The 18,098-nt window shown below is 52.9% G+C and overlaps 1 protein-coding gene across 4 annotated transcripts in view; it reads left to right on the plus strand.

Moving 5' to 3' along the window:
- The first annotated feature begins 910 nt into the window (after positions 1-910).
- Positions 911-18,098, plus strand: part of OTUD5 (OTU deubiquitinase 5) — a 50,816-nt gene continuing 33,628 nt past the window's right edge. The window contains exons 1-2 of one of the 4 annotated variants that reach the window (XM_077329493.1): positions 911-1,953; positions 13,815-13,908. In XM_077329493.1, coding sequence (XP_077185608.1) covers positions 1,330-1,953; positions 13,815-13,908 — 718 coding nt within the window. In that variant the 5' untranslated portion in view covers positions 911-1,329. Of the gene's footprint in view, positions 1,954-11,400; positions 11,505-13,814; positions 13,909-18,098 lie in introns of those variants that run through there. The other 3 variants (XM_077329494.1, XM_077329495.1, XM_077329496.1) reach the window with 3 other exon arrangements.

The raw sequence follows: 18,098 nt of genomic DNA on the forward strand, positions 1-18,098 counted from the left end.
GCCCATTAATCTCCAATTTTGACCTATTTATTTCCTTTACTATGGTTCCCCTTAGGGGTAGTCAAACTGCGACCCTCTAGATCAGGGGTAGGCAACCTGTGGTCCGCCAGATATTCATGGACTACAATTCCCATGAGCCCCTGCCAGCATTTGCTGTCAGGGGCTCATGGGAATTGTAGTCCATGAACATCTGGCAGACCACAGGTTGACTACCCCTGCTCTATATGTCCATGGACTACAAGTCCCATGAGCCACTGCCAGCATTTGCTGGCAGGGGCTCATGGGAATTGTAGTCCATGGACATCTGGAGGGCCGCAGTTTGACTACCCCTGGAGGTTGTTCTTCCTGCTTGGTCCCTGGATCTGCTCAAGATCTTCCTTCTGCTGCCTGCTACCTCCAAGTGTGGGCTGGCCATTCTCATTCTCTTGCATCTGGAGCGCGCATCCGAAAACTTCTGCCCAGGTTGAAACCTGGTGGGTCTCAAAGGCGCCCCCAGGCTCAAACTTGGATTTGTTTCCCAACCTGTTCGCTCCCACGCCGGGGAAAGCTCTCCACCAATCCGAGGCGACCGGCCCCGCACCGCAGCCAATCACAAAGCAGAGCCGCCTCCGTGGACGAATGGAAGACCGCGAAGTACTTTACCCGCCCAATCAGAACGCGTTCTACGGCTAAGGAAGACAAACGGTCCCGCCTCTTTCCTAACTATGTTGGGGTTTTTTTTTAGAACGCGTTCGGGGAGGAGGGCCATCGCGCGGAGGCGGGGCCTTCTTGGATTGGCAGCGGCCGCCTCAGCCAATCCGGAACACGCTTCCTCCACGGCTCGGCCAACCGGCTCACGCTCACGTGCCCTCCAGCCAACCGGCAGCGTCGCGGTTGCTACGGCCCGCCGGGGGCCCGCCTCCGCCTTGTTGCTAAGAAAGGTGGAAACGGAAGCCGAGCGCGCCGGGGTCAGAGGCCGGCAGTGTTGATGTTGACACTAGGCCGGGGCCCCGCTGACGGGCCGTAACTGACACTCCGCTGTCAGGAGGAGACCCCCGAAGGGCCTACGAGGCGCGAGGGCAAGAAGGCCGCGGGACCCCCTCAGGACAGCCGCCTCCCCCCGCATGGAAGGACTGCCGGCCCGTCTCTTCCGCCTCCCCGCTGCGCTGCGGGGGTGAGAGGCGTCGGCGGGGCGCGAGCCCGTCATCCGGGCATTCCGCCCCTGCCGGAGGGCGCCCCCCCCCCGTTAGCCCTCCTCATCCGGGCACTCGCCGGGTCGCTTAGCCTCCGTCATCCGGGCCTTCGGCGTGCCCCCGAGCGCTCTCCATCCGGGTCCCTGCCGCGGCTGTCATGACGATCCTGCCCAAGAAGAAGCCGTGCCCGGCGGCGGGGGACGGCGACCGGGACCAGCCGGGCTCCCGCGGGGGCGTCGCGGGCGTCCCCGGGGGCCCGGGCGGCGTGGGCGGGCCGGACCCCCGCGGCTGCCCCGGCGCTGACTCGCACCCGCGCGGGCCCGGCGGGGTGGGCGGCGGCGGCGGCGGCGGAGGCCCCGGGGACGCGCACTCGGGCCGCGGCCCCGCCCGCCCGCGCGCCTCTCCGCCGCCGCCGCCGCCCCGCTGGGGGCTGCCCCCGGCCGGCTCCCCGCCGCCGCCCGCCCCGGGCGTGGGTCCCGGCGGCGACGGGCCGGGCCTGGGCCTGGGCCTGCTGGAGGCGGGCGTGGTGGGCGAGGCGCGCGGCGGCGGAGGGGGCGGCGGCGGCGGAGGGGGCGGCTGCTGCTCCGGGCCCGGCCACAGCAAGCGGCGGCGGCGGGGCGGCCCGGGCGCGGGGCTGGGGCTGGGCGGCGCGGCCGGGCCCGGCGGAGCGGGAGGCAACAGCCCCGAGCAGGACGAGGCCGGCGCCGGCTACAACAGCGAGGACGAGTACGAGACGGCGGCCGCCCGCGTCGAGAGCATGGACCCGGCCACCGTCGAGCAGGTAGCGCGCGGGGCACCAGGGGCGGGGGGGGGGCAGGGCCGCCGGGGATGCTGCCCCCAGCGGCCAACCGCAGTTCTCTCCGAGCTCTCTCAGGACCATCCCCCGCCGCCCAGGGGGGTCTTTTGGAGGCATAGGAAGCCTGCTGGAGGGGGGGCATGGCCCAGTCTCGGCTGTCTTGGCTCTTCGTCCCTCATTGGGAGTCTGTTGTGGGATGCAGAAGAAGGGGAGCCAGCTGGGGGGTGGGCTCTGGTCAGTCCCAGTTCTCTCAGTGCTCTCTGCCCTACCTGTCTCACAGGGAGTCTGTTGTCTGATGCAGTGGAAGGGTGGGTCCTTGGGGGTCAATCCCAGTTCTCTCAGAGCTCTCAGCCCTACCTTTTTCACAGGGAGTCTGTTGTGAGATGCATTGGAAAGGGAAGGGCGTCATAAGCTGCTTTGAAGCCAGCTTGGGGAGGCCCTCGGGTCAGTCTCGGTTCTCTCAGAGCTCTCAGCCCTACCTGTGTCACAGGGAGTCTGTTGTGAGATGCATTGGAAAGGGAAGGGCGTCATAAGCTGCTTTGAAGCCAGCTTGGGGAGGCCCTCGGGTCAGTCTCGGTTCTCTCAGAGCTCTCAGCCCTACCTGTGTCACAGGGAGTCTGTTGTGGGATGCAGAGGGTGAAGCCAGCTTGGGGAGGCCCTCAGGTCTGTCTCAGTTCTCTCAGAACTCTCTCACCCTCGCCTCCTTCACTGGGTGTCTGTAGGCAAGTATAAGCCAATTTGAGACACATGAAGCCTGCTGGGGGACCTTGGGCCAGTCCCAGTTCTCTCTGAGCTCTCTCTCAGCCCCAACTCCCTCCAATGGTGCCTGTTGTGGTGTGAAGAAGAAGGGGAGGCATTGTAAGATGCTTTGTGACACAGGAAGCCTGGTGGGGGACCTTGGGCCAGGCCCAGTTCTCTCAGTAGTTTCTAATCTGGTGAGGTGGGTTTGATTGGCTGCTCTTCCACATGCTGGCTGATCTTGGATTCCCCACTCTTCACAGCCCTAGTAGTGCTGTTCTCACAGAGCATCAGGGCTTTCCTCCCAGGATGTCTGTTGTGGGGAGAGGAAGGGAAGGCCTTTGTCAGTTGCTTGGAGACTCCTGGTAGAGAAAAGTCAGGTATAAGAACCAACTCTTCTTCTTCAGCCCACCTCTCTTGCGTGGTGCCTGTCGGCAACTGTAAGCCACTTTGAGACACATAAGGCCTTCTGGTTGACCTTGGCCCAGTCACAATTCTCTTAGAGCTGTTCTTGCAGAGATCTCTCAGACCTCTCTCAGTCCCACCTACCTCGCAGGGTGTCTGTTGTGGAATGAAGAGGGAGGTGATTGTAAGCTGCTTTCATGCATACAAAGCCAGCTGGGGGACCTTGGGCCAGTCCAGTTCTTCCAGAGCTCTCTAGCCCTACCTCCCTTACGCAGTGTCAGTAGGTGATTGTAAGCTTCTTTGAAACACGTGAGGCCTTCTGGCTGACTTTGGGCCAATCCCAGTTCTCTTAGAGCCTGTTCTTGCAGAGTTTTCTCAGAGCTCTCTCAGCCGCACCTACCTCTCAGTGTGCCTGCTGTGGGGAAGGGAAGGAGAAGGTGTGTTATAAGATGCTTTTTGACTCCTTGAGGAAGTAAAAAGCGGGGAAAAGGAAATGCTAGGCAAGTTCTCCCTTAGAAAAAATGCATTCAAGCTTAGTTACTTTATTATGAGAACCACAGAGTCCCACCTTAGGTGCTCAGCTGTGGCAGGGATTACAGATGCATCTTTGAAAAATCTATTAGTGGGAAGGGTTTTTCTTCTTGCTTGAAAAGGGAAAGACAGCTGGTGCTTGCCAGGCACCTTCCTGATATTTTGCAGGGGGCAGTGCCCCAACAGCTTGGCGAACTGGAGTACAGGAAACGGGTTTGAACCGCCTCGCTGGCCGAGGGCGGCATCAGTGCTCCCAACTTTGCTGGAAGATCCCATTCCTATTATTAGGGCTAAAGAGAGTGAGGAACTGTTCCCTGTGGAAGGACAGAAGGAATCTCCCAATGCAAGGCTGTGAGGGGAACTGTGATCTCTGGAATAGAAAATAATAGTTCATACAGAGAAAACGTGGAGCCTGGAATTGCGAGGTGGAAAAGAAGAGGCCTTCTTGATAATAGGGACATTGTCTTGCCGTGAGAGGATGATGCGAGGAGACTGAACATAAAGCTGCCATGCTCAGGAATGTAGGGCTGTTCTGTAATGCCCGGCGCATTTACACGGTCAAGAAAATCGGTGGCAATTCATTAATCATAGAATCTTAGAGTTGGAAGGAACCTCCTGGGTCATCTAGTACAACCTCTGGCACTATGCAGGACACTCACCACCCTCTCGCTCACCCACGGTCACCTGCCACCCCCTTGAGCCTTCACAGAATCAGCCTCTCCGTCAGATGGCTCTCCAGCCTCTGTTTAAACATTTCCAAAGATGGAGAACCCACCACCTCCCGAGGAAGCCTGTTCCACTGAGGAACCACTCTAACTGTCAGGGACTTCTTCCGGGGGTTTAGACGGAATTTCTTTTGAATTAATGTCATCCCATTCGTTCTGGTCTGTCCCTCCGGGGCAAGAGAGAACAATTCTGCTCCGTCTTCTGTATGGCTAAACAGACCAAGCTCTTCCAATCTTTCCTCCTACGTCTTGGTCGCCATTACTGATGGGAAAGCAAGCTCTCATGAGAAGATGGAGATAGTGACCACTTTCGGAGACAACAAAAGAGCATCTCATGAAGCTGCCTTCTGCTGAAACAGACCCTTGGCCCAGCAAAGTCGGTATGGCCTCCTCCAGCCTTTCTCAACTTTTTTACCATTGAGAAACCCCTGGAATATTCTTCAGGCTTTGAGAAACCCCAGAAGTTGCACAGTGGTGCAGAATAGGGTTGGGAAGCACGGCTGTGGACACGCCTACTGTGGCCCCTCCCCTTCCTACTCCTTCCAGGCCCAGCATTGGTCATTTGGGTGGAACAGGTCAACGTTGACCATATATGGTCATATCACCCGATAAATGTTCAACACGTTTAATAATATATTTAAAAATTATGAACTCCCACCCATTCCGGAAAACCTTCCAGGGCCGTCGAGGAACCCCAGGGTTTCACGCAACTCTGGTTGACAGCGGGTGGTCTACTCAGACTGGCAGAGATCTTTCATGGCACCCTGAATTGGCCTGGGGACTAAGCCCAGGGAGGAAAGACTGAGAGACTTAGGAAGACTTAGGAAGGTTCAGCCTGGAGAAGAGGAGGTTGAGAGGGGACAGGATGGCTCTCTTGAAGTACTTGAATGGTTGTCCCTTGGAGGAGGGCAGGAAGCGGTTCCTGTGGGCAGCAGAGGGTAGAAACTGCAGTAATTGGTTTAAACGATATGTAGAACAGTACCGGCTAGATATCAGGAAAAAAATGTTTTCACAGTCAGAGTAGCTAAGCAGTGGGATCAGCTGCCTAAGGCAGTGGAGAGCTCCCCCTTGTTGGCGGTCTTCAAGCTGCAGCTGGACAGATACTTATCCTGGACACTTTAGGCCAGGGGTAGTCAAACTGCGGCCCTCCAGATTTCCATGGACTACAATTCCCATGAGCCCCCGCCAGCGTTCGCAGTTTGACTACCCTGCTTTAGGCTGATCTTGCTTTGAATGGGAGGGGGTGGGACTAGGTGGCCTGTATGGCCCCCTCCAACTCTATGATTCTATTCTTGGAGAAAGGGAGCAAGTGGGCAACACATGTGAATACGAAACCAGCACGTTGTTTACTTATGCCAGCCATTCTGCCTGAGTTCCTTTCACTGGAGATGCTGCAGAATGAACCAAGGATTTGGTGCCTGCAAAGAACGTGCAACTCCACGGGGCTATGGGACAGCTACCATCTGAGAAGTTACTCGGGATAGTCCGCGTGGAAAGATTCCACAGGCCATCTGCGTAGTGTTTCTGGTTGGTGCTAGTTGTTAAGTATGGCTCAGAATGATGGCACCAGGTACAGCAGCGGTTCTCAACCTTCCTAATGCCGCGACCCTTTAATCCAGTTCCTCATGTTGGGGTGACCCCCAGCCCTAAAACTATGCCAGTGTTCTTTCACAGAAATTAAACCGAAACTGACCCATGGCGTGAAGATCCATCGTTCGTGATTGGATATAAATTGGGTTTTTTTCCGGGGTTTCTCAGTTCAGTTCTGCCTCTTGTCCCACCATTCCAGTCTCGCTCTTTCCCGCTGCTCTAGACAGACGAACGCTCTATCTCGATCTACCCCGCAAGGCTGTTGTGTGGATGAAACAGAAGAGGAGCGATGTCAACCACTTTGGGACCCCTTTGGAGGGAAGGGCGGGGTGTGAACCGAGTAACGAAAACCAGTGATTTGGAAGAACAAAACTTGGGTCCAGGGGCATCTTTAAGACCATAAAAGATTTATTCAAGGTGTGAGCCTTTGGTGGTGGGAGACTGAGCTGCACTGGAGGCGCTGCTGGAGCGGCTGGTGGCGGAGCCCCCCCTGGCCAAGCTGCTCGCCTTGCCACGACCCCTCTGAAAGTGTCGTCCGACCCTTAAAGGGGTCCTGACCCCCAGGTTGAGAGCCACTGCCGTAGAGCAGGGGTAGTCAACCTGTGGTCCTCCAGATGTCCATGGACTACAATTCCCACGAGCCCCTGCCAGCATTTGCTGGCAGGGGCTCGTGGGAATTGTAGTCCATGGACATCTGGAGGACTACAGGTTGACTACCCCTGCCGTAGAGCATTGTTATTTATTTGTAGGTGCTATCTAGTCCCCTCCTGTTCAGCTGCTGCCGACCAAGGGGGCTTTTCATCTTTTGAAATGCATTTTGAAGACCAAAACAAGTCTTCCTGTCACCTGAGGTCATCACACCATGCTTTCAAAGAGTAGGAAGGAAAGTCGACTTTTCAAACGTGAATCACAGGGTGACCTCCATTCGTCCTACCAAGCTGACCCCATGTTTACTGTCAGGCTGGCTCAAAAGCTGTACTTCTCAACCTTCTGCCTCCTAGAGACAGTTTTCACCCACTGTCTTTTCTGCTGTGCTAAATCCCTGCCTCCTCCTCGCAAGGGACCCTTGGCTCTTTTCTCAAATCTACGTTCAGCAAAGGCCGATCAAACGTGGCAGACAAGGGCAGCGACCGTTGAAGGACTTGGCACTATCACCCTCGGCGGATGCTTGGGAGCGATGCGAAATCCAGATGTCAGAGGCCCGAAACAGAATCCGTGATGCTTTGGAATTCAGCGGAAAGTTCTGCCAGATGCAGCAGCAGCAGAATTGAAAAACCAGCTTCCACCGTTTTTGCAGGGGGGAAGAAGAGGAAAAGGCCAGCTGTTTTAAATTGCAGTGCTGGATTTCACCCGAACTTCTTACCAGGGAGCGGGAGATAGGTCTTAAGGGTAAAAACTGGGCAGCCACTAGGATCGCTATCAAATTTAATCTGAAGAAACAGCCGGATAAATCTTTATTTTTAAAGGTTTTCTGCTGCCCTTTCTCGGAAGCCTCGGGCGGTTTGTATCGTGCCAAGGCTTATCCAATTAAAATGCGTAACATATATTTCGTTCCGAGGCAACCCTACAGAAGCGTCGCTCAAATTACCAACTCGGCCAGCCTCCAATGGCTGGCACGCCACTTCTAGCTGCCACGTTTCCATTGCGTGCAAGCGACTTGGGGTGCCAGCAGCCACTCTGAGCGTTGCAGAAATGTGCGGTGGGGGTATGACAGTGTGGCACCGGGCATAGCCATACGTGAGTCACCTCCCGGCTACAGAAAGGCAAGTTTTGGGGTGGATTTCTGTGTGTGCTTGTTGTCTCAAAGGAGGTTGAGAGGGGACATGATAGCCCTCTTTAAGTATTTGAAAGGTTTTCACTTGAAAGAGGGCAGGATGCTGTTTCCGTTGGCTGCAGAGGAGAGGACACGCAGTAATGGGTTTAAACTACAAGTACAACAATATAGGCTCAATATCAGGAAAAAAAATTCACAGTCAGAGTAGTTCAGCAGTGGAATAGGCTGCCTAAGGAGGTGGTGAGCTCCCCCTCACTGGCAGTCTTCAAGCAAAGGTTGGATGCACACTTTTCTTGGATGCTTTAGGATGCTTTGGGCTGATCCTGCGTTGAACAGGGGGTTGGACTAGATGGCCTGTATGGCCCCTTCCAACTCTGTGATTCTGTCTAGCAGATTATGTGATTTTGTCTAGCAGCAGAGTGTGTGAACTACTTCAAACAGAAGGCAGTGTGTTTGAGGCGGCTCGGGAAGGTTATCCAGGTGTCGGGAATCTCTGGCAGTGGTATTTGATGCGTGGTGATGGTTTCATGAGCGCCTGCCATTCCGTACGTCTCTGGGAAATGCTTGGGCTCCCGACAGCTCTCAAGGTTGGGGTTCTGGCTTCGGTCCCTGCAGTGTCCCTGTGTGCCCCCGCTGTCTTCACATGGTGTCCAGGTGACAGGTCAGTCTCAGGACAATCCGCTTTGGGAAAGGCTCCTTCAGAGGCAGTCCTGCCTCGTATCTAAAGTGCCTGCTGAATGGTTGGCACCAAAAAGTTCAGCCCAGGCAGTAGGCTCAGGATGGACAAAAGGAAACCTTTACACAGACCAATGCTATTCCAGTTCTAGCTAGGCCACTACTTAGCAATCGCTGAGCATTAGCAGCCGATTGACGAAAAGAGCTGGAAGAGGTGGTCGGCAGGGAGAGTTTACTGGCAGGTCTGCGTAGTGTACGGTTCTAACCTTTAAGGCCATCTGCAGTCTGGGCCTGGCATAACTGGGGGGCCAACTGTATGTCCCCAGGAGGGTGCTACGTTCAGTGACCGCAAATTACCTGGTAGGTCCCCGGTCCTAAAAAAAGTCCTTTTTCAGCCCTGGGCCCTGCCTGGTAGAATGAGCTCTGTGAGAACATCGAGGCCGTAACAGAGGTAACTTGTTTCTGTAGGGCCTGCAAAGCAGAACTCTTCAGCTAGGCTTATGGTGGAGGCCAGTTCAGACAAGGGCGTCCCACCCCACTGCAATTCAGATGGCTCTTCCCACCTGGTTCCTAGTGGCCAGAACATCATAGGAATGTCACCAGTGGTTGGACGGCTTTTTAACTCTTTTAATTATTTTAATTTGCATTTATTAAATGCTGTAAACCAGGGGTAGTCAACCTGTGGTCCTCCAGATGTCCATGGACTACAATTCCCATGAGCCCCTGCCAGTGTTTGCTGGCAGGGGCTCATGGGAATTGTAGTCCATGAACTTCTGGTGGACCACAGGTTGACTACCCCTGCTGTAAACCACTCCAAGGCAGCAGGTCCTATCGGGGTGGTCTATACATTTGATAATGAATAAATAAATATAAATAAAAATATTTTCCCTCTTTGGGGAATCCACACCAGCCTAAGCGAGACGCTAGTAGAATTGCTCCACGGCTCAAACCCCCCCCCCCCCAAGTGCCATCCCAGAGGGACGGGGTACCCGTAACAGTGTTTCGGAAATGGTAGACGTGAGAAAGTCACACGGCGCCGACGGGAATCATGCCGTCTGTGGGAATGCCCCTGTGGCTCTAGCCCTGTATGTTTCCTCAGCGGAAAGAATTTCGGCATGGGGAGAACGGAACCCACCTGCATGGGGTAAATGACCATGCCTAAAGACGGTGTGCATTTTATTGGCCAGCTGCTCCGTTCCCTCATGCCCCTAGATGCACATTCTAGGCTGAGATGTTTTTGCGTGCTTGCTGCATGTGACCCTAGGTTTTTAGGGTCTCTCCTTTGTAAAATCATTTCCTGCGAAGGAAAGCTGTCCCATAGATCTTCCCTCGTTGTTTTGTTTTTTTTAAGAAGACAATTGGGATCTGTCAAGCTTCCAAGGCGAGGAGAACCCCAGGACAGTAATTGAATTCCTGTCCCTGCTCCTTTTGTTTGAGCTTAATGCATGCCTGTATTATATTAGGATATCCTTTGTCCTTGAAAAGGCTGTATGAATGGCAAAGAGGGCTTAACAGAAGCGATCGTTGCGCTGGTTTTGAGCAGAGTGGCAGCAGAACCCAAGCAGAAAGCTGAATCAGAGATGGGCTAGCAGTCAGCTTGCTTCTCCTTGGGCATCCTTTCACGTCTCCCCCAGTGGTTCTTCCACGTAAGGTGGGAAAGGCAGGTATGCTTCCTCAAACAACAGGCGAAGATGCGTCAGCCGTAGTTAAGGAGAAGACAAATGTCTCAAGCTGGCGACGGCGAAATGATTTGTTCCCACGTTCAAAACTATTTCAAAACGGATTCCCGGGTATAGTCCGCTTTCGAGATCTTCATCAGTGATATTCTCAATATTGTCAATAACTCAGTATTCTTATGGGTGATGAAATTATAGAAAATAACTTAGTCTCTGGTAGTATTTAGGTTTCTGTGGTTCAAGGCCTAAATGGTCATATAACCTCCAAATTTGTAGGGGTCTAGTAATATAAATATCACAATGTATAATTACTCTTCAGCAGTGACCCTCTTAGGAATCCGTTTTGAAATTGGTTTGAACATTGGAATAAATCATTTCACCATTGCCAGCTTGAGACTTCTTTCTTGTGCTTCCTCAAACAAGCAAGAAGAAGAAGTTGGTTCTTAGATGCCGCTTTTCTCTACCCGAGGGAGTCTCAAAGCAGCTTCCAATCACCTTCCCTTCCTCTCCCCACAACAGGCACCTTGTGAGGGAGGTGAGGCTGAGAGAGCCCTGATATTATTGAAGAAGCAAAAGAGTTGGTTCATATATGCCGCTTTTATCTACCCGGAATCTCATACAGTCGCCTTTCCTCTCCTCACAACAGGCACCCTGGTAAGGAGGAGGGGCTGAGAGAGCTCTGACAGAACTGCTCTATGAGAACAGCTCTGTCAGGACCGTGACGAGCCCAAGGTCACCCAGCTGGCTGCATGTGGAGGAGGAGCAGTGACTCAAACCCGACTCTCCAGACCAGAGGCCGCTGCTCTTAACCACAACCCCGCTCTGGCCAGACCCGCCTGCCGTGGAACTGAGATTGGACAGCCTTGTTTGATTGGGGTCTTGAAAGGGATGAGGGTGTCATTCTGCCCGATTGGCATATTATCGTTGCTAGCTTTTCTGCCCTAGCGTCGTGAAGCATTTTGACATGTTGTTGATGAGAGGGCGTTAACCACATGAAGACACTTGTGACCCAGGCATAGAATTCTGCTTTGGCTGCGTGAAGGCAAATAACGCCAGCGTCAAACAGAATTCCACAACCTTTGATTGTGGAACTGCTGCCAAGGGAGGGTAGACAAGCTGCCAAGCTCGACTTCGATAAAGGGAAGCAAGGAAGATCAAGATAAGATTGGTGAAGGGGGGGGGGGGCTTCTGGTTGAAGAGACAGGGAGGAGAGGCTGTTCGTCCACGAAAAGATTTGCAGCTGAAACCAATGAGTCTTTTCCTTTCCTTTTTTTTTGGGGGGGGCGTTTGGGGCTGGGAATCTCTTTCCAAGGACTTGGGGCTCTGTGGGATTGCCCTCCTTTCTGCTCGCGAGAGAGAAAAGAGCATCGCATCCGTTTAGCTGCACCTGGCAGAAATCTGGAGCAGCTGTTGACTGACGCGGTGATTATCTTGCCTTGACGGGTGGGGGGTGGGGGGAAACGTCCATCAGTGAGCAGAAGCTGTTCTGAAACCCGGATCCGGGTCTAAAAGTAACCAGCGCAAAATAGTTCCTATCTCCTCTTTCTTTCCCTCCGTGGGCTTCCAGTGTGGGAACAAACCAGGCTGCGCTTGTTGTCTGTAACAAAAGGCTTGCGATGCCCATGCTCGGGAGAGAATGCTCCCAAAATCCCTTGGACCCAGGAGGCACCATAGGCGCTATCGGTCTGCTGAGTCTCCTTGCGTCGCCCAGTTCCTCTCAAGCAAACCTGGGCAGCAAGGCTGCGGACCCCCTCCAGAGTTTCCGCGGACCCCCAGGTTGGGAATCTCTGCTCGAAGCGGTTTTGAATAAAAAATGGGACAGAAATAGTTTAACAAAACACACCATCGAGCACATTGTGCGCTGCTATGTTGTCAGCAGAGCGCCTCCTGACCTCTCTGGCCAGCAGGTTCATCTGCACTGCTGCCCAAGAAGAGTGTGGAGTTGTCGGTGTGGGTTTCCCCTTGTCTGCCTCTTTGGAGGTGGGGCTTGTGGTAGCTTGAAGAAGAGTTGGTTCTTATATGCCACTTTTCCCTACCCGAAAGAGGCTCAAAACGGCTTACAGTCGCCTTCCCTTTCCTCTCCCCACAACAGACACCCTGTGGGGTGGGTGAGGCTGAGAGAGCCCTGATATCACTGCTCGGTCAGAACAGCTTTATCAGTGCCGTGGCGAGCCCAAGGTCACCCAGCTGGTTGCATGTGGGGGAGCGCAGAATCGAACCCGGCATGCCAGATTAGAAGTCCGCACTCCTAACCACTACACCAAACTGGCTCTCTCGCAGCCTGATATCTAAGACAGAATATGACTTCTAGCTCATGCACTTGGTCTTTGGGGGGGGGGAGGGGGTGTGACACTCAATCCAACCACAGCTTCCATTAAACTGACTCCAGCGTGAGGAGCGACACTGTGACATAGGAGTCATTTTTGTGAGAAGGTCTGTTGCGGTTGCTTTCATGGGCTGTCATAAGAGTGGCTAGAAGAACGGCGAATGGGACTCCAATGTGGCACTGCGTGATCGGTTCATTGGTTCTGGTTTTTGCCATGCCTTGTAGATCTGTCCCCTTTCATTTCTTATCCCCCCTCCCCACAATCAAGATGGATATTTCAGAAGTGGCTGGTTGGACCCCTGAGATGTCCAGGGAGGGAAAAGCTTCTTTGCAGGGGATTACTGGTAGCACCAGGTCCCCTTCTTAGAGCCAGTGTGATGTAGCGGTGAAAGAGCAGCAGACTCTAATCTGGGTTGAATTCCCCACTCCTCCACGTGCAGCCAGTTGGGTTCATCATGTTCTGTTAGAGCTGTCCTTGCAGAGCAGTTCTCTTTGAGCTCTCTTAGCCTCACCGCTCTCACAGGGTCTCTGTCATGGGGGGAGGGAGCGGAAGAAAAAGCCAATTTAGGACTCCTTTGAGCAGGGAATTATATAGGAATTTCTGAAGGGCGTTATTGGGAGGACATCTTGGCGGGCAGCCAGGAGAACATTAAAGTCCAGTAGGACCTTAGAGACCAGCAAGAATTTCCAGGTAGAAGCGTTCAAAAGTCAAAGTTCATATCCTGAGATCCCCGTTGGTCTCGTAAGGTGCGCCTGGACTCAAATTCGACTGCAGAGAAAGACTTTGCCAGCCCTTGGACTTGCACATAGTCTTGGCCACCAGGAGGTGGCAGCGCAGGCGTTCTTAAGTCCTAGAGAAGCGCTAAGTATGTGAGTGTGTTCTGTCAAGCTCTGAGTTGATCTACCAGACCAGGGGTGGGCAAACTGCAGTGCTGCAGATGTCCATGGATGACAATTACTGTGGCTCTCCAGAGGTCCACGGACTACAATTACCATGAGGCCCTGCCAGCAGGGCCTCATGGTAATTGTAGTCCGTGGACCTCTGGAGAGCCACTGTTTGGCCACCCCTGTACCAAGCAGAGGAAGAACGAAGGCCCTGGCTCCAGTTGAGGCCAGGTAAACTCCTCTGGGATCAGGGATCCTCAGCAGGTTGGAGTTACCTTCCTGGGGACGTATTCAAAGGATGCCATTGTTGGAACGTGGCTGGGGATATGCCCAGGTGGATTTGGGGCACTGCTGACGGTGATTTCTTGACCTATCAGCCTCTAGAGGCAGCAGAGTTGCCTGCACGGGGAAACCGCCTTCTCCATTATGGATTTTCCCCTGGAGAGAAGGACGGGGGGCTTCCCTGGCTTGGGAACGGGGATGCCGTCTAACTTGCTGACATCTGCCCCTCCTGTCCCCAGCAGGAACACAGGTTCGAGAAGGCGCTGAGAGAGAAGAAAGGGTTCATCATAAAACAGATGAAGGAAGACGGGGCCTGCTTGTTCCGGGCTGTGGGTAAGTCCTGCCGCCTGACCGTTCTTCCCTTTTCAGAGGTTGGACCGCAGCAGGCAGCACTGGAGCTGAACGGCTTCTCCCCCCCCCCCAACCCACCCCCCGGTGTCTCCACAAACTTCCCGTGCAAGTCGCGGTTTGATTTCAGGATGTGAACATGGATTTAGCAGTCGTACCTCTAGTGTCTGACATCAGGACTACGGTACTTGCATGGATGGGTGCCTTCCTGTATCTAAAGCAGGGGTCAACCTGTGGTCCTCCAGATGTTAATGAACTACAATTCCCATGAACCCCTGCCAGCAAATTCATGGGAATTGTAGTCCATGGACATCTGGAGGACCACAGGTTGACTACCCCTGCTAAAGGAACAGAATGCCCTTCGTTCGCCAAGCCCGGGTCTTGGGCAGTTGATTGGAATAGGATTATATAATTGCCGCATTCAGCTGTCATGGGGCGGGATAATCAAGGGAAAGTTGGTGACCGCACAGGGCCAGGAAGGGAAGGGACGTTGCAGATGCACAAATTGTCACAGGAGTTAGCGGCAGCCACGGGAAGCCTTTTGAACTCGGTCCTCTAAAAACCGCCTCTGTTTTATCGATTTGCATACTTTGTCCCTTGCCTTTCTGCCTAGTCAGGGCCACTGCTGTGACTCACTGTTAAAACACGGCCTCGTAAAAACAGCTGAAACTGAAACTGTAATAACATATTTAAAATACCGAAAGTGCTCGTTAAAGTATAGGGCGGGAGGGAGGGATCAGGGGGGTGGCAGATGGAGCACCAAAAAAGGCTTCGCCCACCGGTAGAAGGGGCCGGATGAATGTCCCCTTAGAGAGAGCTCTACAGTGGGGGGGGGGGGCAAGCTTTGGCTCTCCAAATATCCATGGACTGCAATGGGAAGGGGAGGGTCCCTGGGTGGGCATGTACACAACTCTGCTTCCCAACCCTATTCTGCACTATGGTGCCACTTCTGGGGTTTCTCAAAGCCTGAAGAATGTTTCAGGGGTTCCTCAACGGTAAAAAAGTTGAGAAAGGCCAGGCTTGGGGACCCTTACAGCCAATAACTGGTTATCCTGTAGTCCTGAGTATTTTCAGGTTTTTTTGGACTGGCCATTTTGGATAGCTGAAAAGGGTAGCAAATATATATAAATATAAATATAAATATAAATATAAATATAAATATAAATATAAATATAAATATAAATATAAATATAAATATATATATATATATATATATATATATATATATATATATATATATATATATATATATATATATATATATATATATATATATATATATATATATATATAGCAAATAGCAAATAGCAAATAGCAAATATATATATACTAGTTTCAAAGCCCCTTTATAAAAAGGGGTTTTGAAAGGGGGGTTGCCTCGTGCGGCGGTCTGATGCTGCGCGAGGCGCTTCGCGCCTCCCGCAGCGTCAGACCTGCAAGGAGGGAATCCCCAGCAGCCGCGCTTCGCGCGACTGCTGGGGGTTCCCTCGGGCGGCGGTCTGACGCTGCGCGAGGCGCTTCGCGCCTCCCGCAGCGTCAGACCGGGAGCAACTGCGAGCCGCGCGCAGCGCGGCTCGCAGTTGCTCAGCCTGGGAATCGGAGGGACCAATCGGCAGGCGCTTCGCGCCTGCCGATTGGTCCCTCCGATTGTCTGTCGTGAGGAAGGGTCCAACCCGGACCCTTCCTCATCACGGACAAAGCCCACCTCTAGGGGGCTTAACGAATTATATAGTCCGTGGCGCCCGGACTATATATATATATTTTTTGGGCTTGGTCCATTGCACACCTGTATCAAAAACAGAACGAAGCACCTTCTTATTCCCAATTGTGGCCAGCAGGGGGAGACGTGAGGCTTGCAGTTTCTCTTTAAGCATCCAGCTGTCGCCCTGAGATACAGCATCTCGTGCCGTAGAGGGCTGGTATTATCACGCCGTGCATTGCTGAGTCAACAGGCCCTTGGAGAAAACATGACTCTGCAGATTGTCTCATGACACTGCAGTTTGGGGCGAGGAAGGTTTAGAACAGCCAGTCAGGAGTATGCTCCTTTTAGTCCCCCTTCCTCCCCTTGTGATCGAAGTTCAGGGATGTGGATTGGTGACCTAGCTGCTGTAACAACAAACAATATAGGTTTATGAGAATCCTCCATGCAGCTTTCAGGCAGATAAACGCAATGTGTTGAATTTCATTTATTGGATCGACTTCACAGGTACCTTGCTTCCCCCCCCCCTCGAGACCCACAGCTACTTGTGTCTTTCTCCCCTCTTTTGTTTTATCCTCTCAACAACCCTGGAAGATAGGTTAAGCTGAGAGTATGTGGAAAGGAAGGTGATGGTAAACGGCTTTGAGATTCCTTCAGGTAGAGAAGCGTGAGGTATAAAAACTGACTCTTCTTCTGACTGGCCCAAGGCCAACCCCATGCACTTCCTTGGCAGAGTGGGGATTTGAACCCGAGTCTCCTGGTCTCTAATCCAGCACTCTAGCCATGGAGGCACACTGGCTTCTCCAGCGTCATCTGTGTTCTCCACACGCTTTGTGACCCCTGCCTTTAAGTTTCTTTGACTTCAGTGCTTGGGCTGCTGTCAGATTCTCCACCCACAGCTCCACATGCAGCCAGCTGGGTGACCTTGGGCCAGTCCCAGTTCTCTCAGAGCTCTCTCAGCCTCACCAACCTCACAGGCCGTCTGTTGTGGAGAGGATTAAGGAACGGTGTTTATAAACCGCTTTGAGACTCCTTCAGGTAGTAAAAAGCACAGTACACAAAACCCAGAGTAGCAAAGCTACTCTGTGTGTTTACCATGATAGATTTTTGCCATGCTTATAGAGTTGTAATGCTGCAGTGGTTCCGGAAATGATCTAGCCGAGGCGTCCTGTGCATTCTTACGACACATGTCCCTTCCTGTTGCCTCATCGTACATATGTGCGCAAAGCCATCATGTTTTTGAGCAAGCATGTCCTGTGCCAGATGTACTTCCCAAATGAAAGGAATGTTCAGCCTGGGCAATGAATAGCTGAGGGGTTTGGAGACCGAGATGTATGAGGAAAGGTTGGGGGAGCTTGGTCTGTGTAGCCTAGAGAAGAGACGACTGAGAGGGGATCTGAGAACCATCTTCAAGTATTTAAAAGGCTTCCATGAAGAGGATGGAGCAGAGTTGTTCTCTCTTGCCCAAGAGGGATGGACCAGAATGAATGGGATGAAATTAATTCAAAAGAAATTCTGTCTAAACCTCCGGAAGAAGTTCCTGACAGTCAGAGCGGTTTTTCAGTGGAACAGGCTTCCTCGGGAGGTGGTGGGTTCTCCATCTTTGGAGATTTTTAAACAGGCTGGAGAGCCATCTGACGGAGAGGCTGATTCTGTGAAGGTTCAAGGGGGTGGCAGGTGACAGTGGGTGAGCGAGAGGGTTGTGAGTGTCCTGCACAGTATAGCGGGTTGGACTAGATGACCCAGAAGGTCCCTTCCAACTCTATGATTCTATGCCTCAGACTAAAGGTCCATCCGGTTTAGCATTTCTGTTACCAACGGTAGCCAGGCAGAGACTGCTGGGAACTCAAGCAGCTTATGAGGGAAGCAGCAATATGGATTAGGCCCGAAGTGGCCAAACGGTGGCTCTCCAGATGCCCATAGACTACAGAAGCAAGTGTGTTTAGGAGTGTTTACTAATTCCTTGACACCATCTTCCTGACTCATAGAGCGATCCCTGTGATCATCTAGACCAGGGGTAGTCAACCTGTGGCCCTCCAGATGTCCATGGATTACAATTCCCATGGTCTAGACCAACCCCCTGCATGGCCCAAGAAATTCCCCGCCACTCCCCCAGTGATCCCAACTCTATGCCAAGAGGAAACTTCTGCGATTCCTGGGCCAATCAGCCCTGAAGGACCATTCTTTCCTGACCCCCAAAGCGGTAATCTGCATCACCCTCGGCACGTACGAAAAAGTAGAACGACGACTCATCCCTTCCTTCCTAAAACTCATGATCTGACTCAAAAGCTCCTGTCCTCTTCACCTGTCGCGAGAGAGCCGTCGTTCCCTGTAGTCTGCCACTTTCTGCTGCAGGGGGTTCCTGCTTCCTTACGGATTAATTTGGGAACTCAAGTGACCCAAACTGGACACAGTTCTCAATGAGATCTCGCGAGTTCCTAAACTAAGTTGAAAGACTCCTGTCTCCCTCCTCCAA

The sequence above is a fragment of the Paroedura picta genome, chromosome 3 (assembly GCF_049243985.1).
Source record: "Paroedura picta isolate Pp20150507F chromosome 3, Ppicta_v3.0, whole genome shotgun sequence".
Taxonomy (NCBI): domain Eukaryota; kingdom Metazoa; phylum Chordata; class Lepidosauria; order Squamata; family Gekkonidae; genus Paroedura; species Paroedura picta.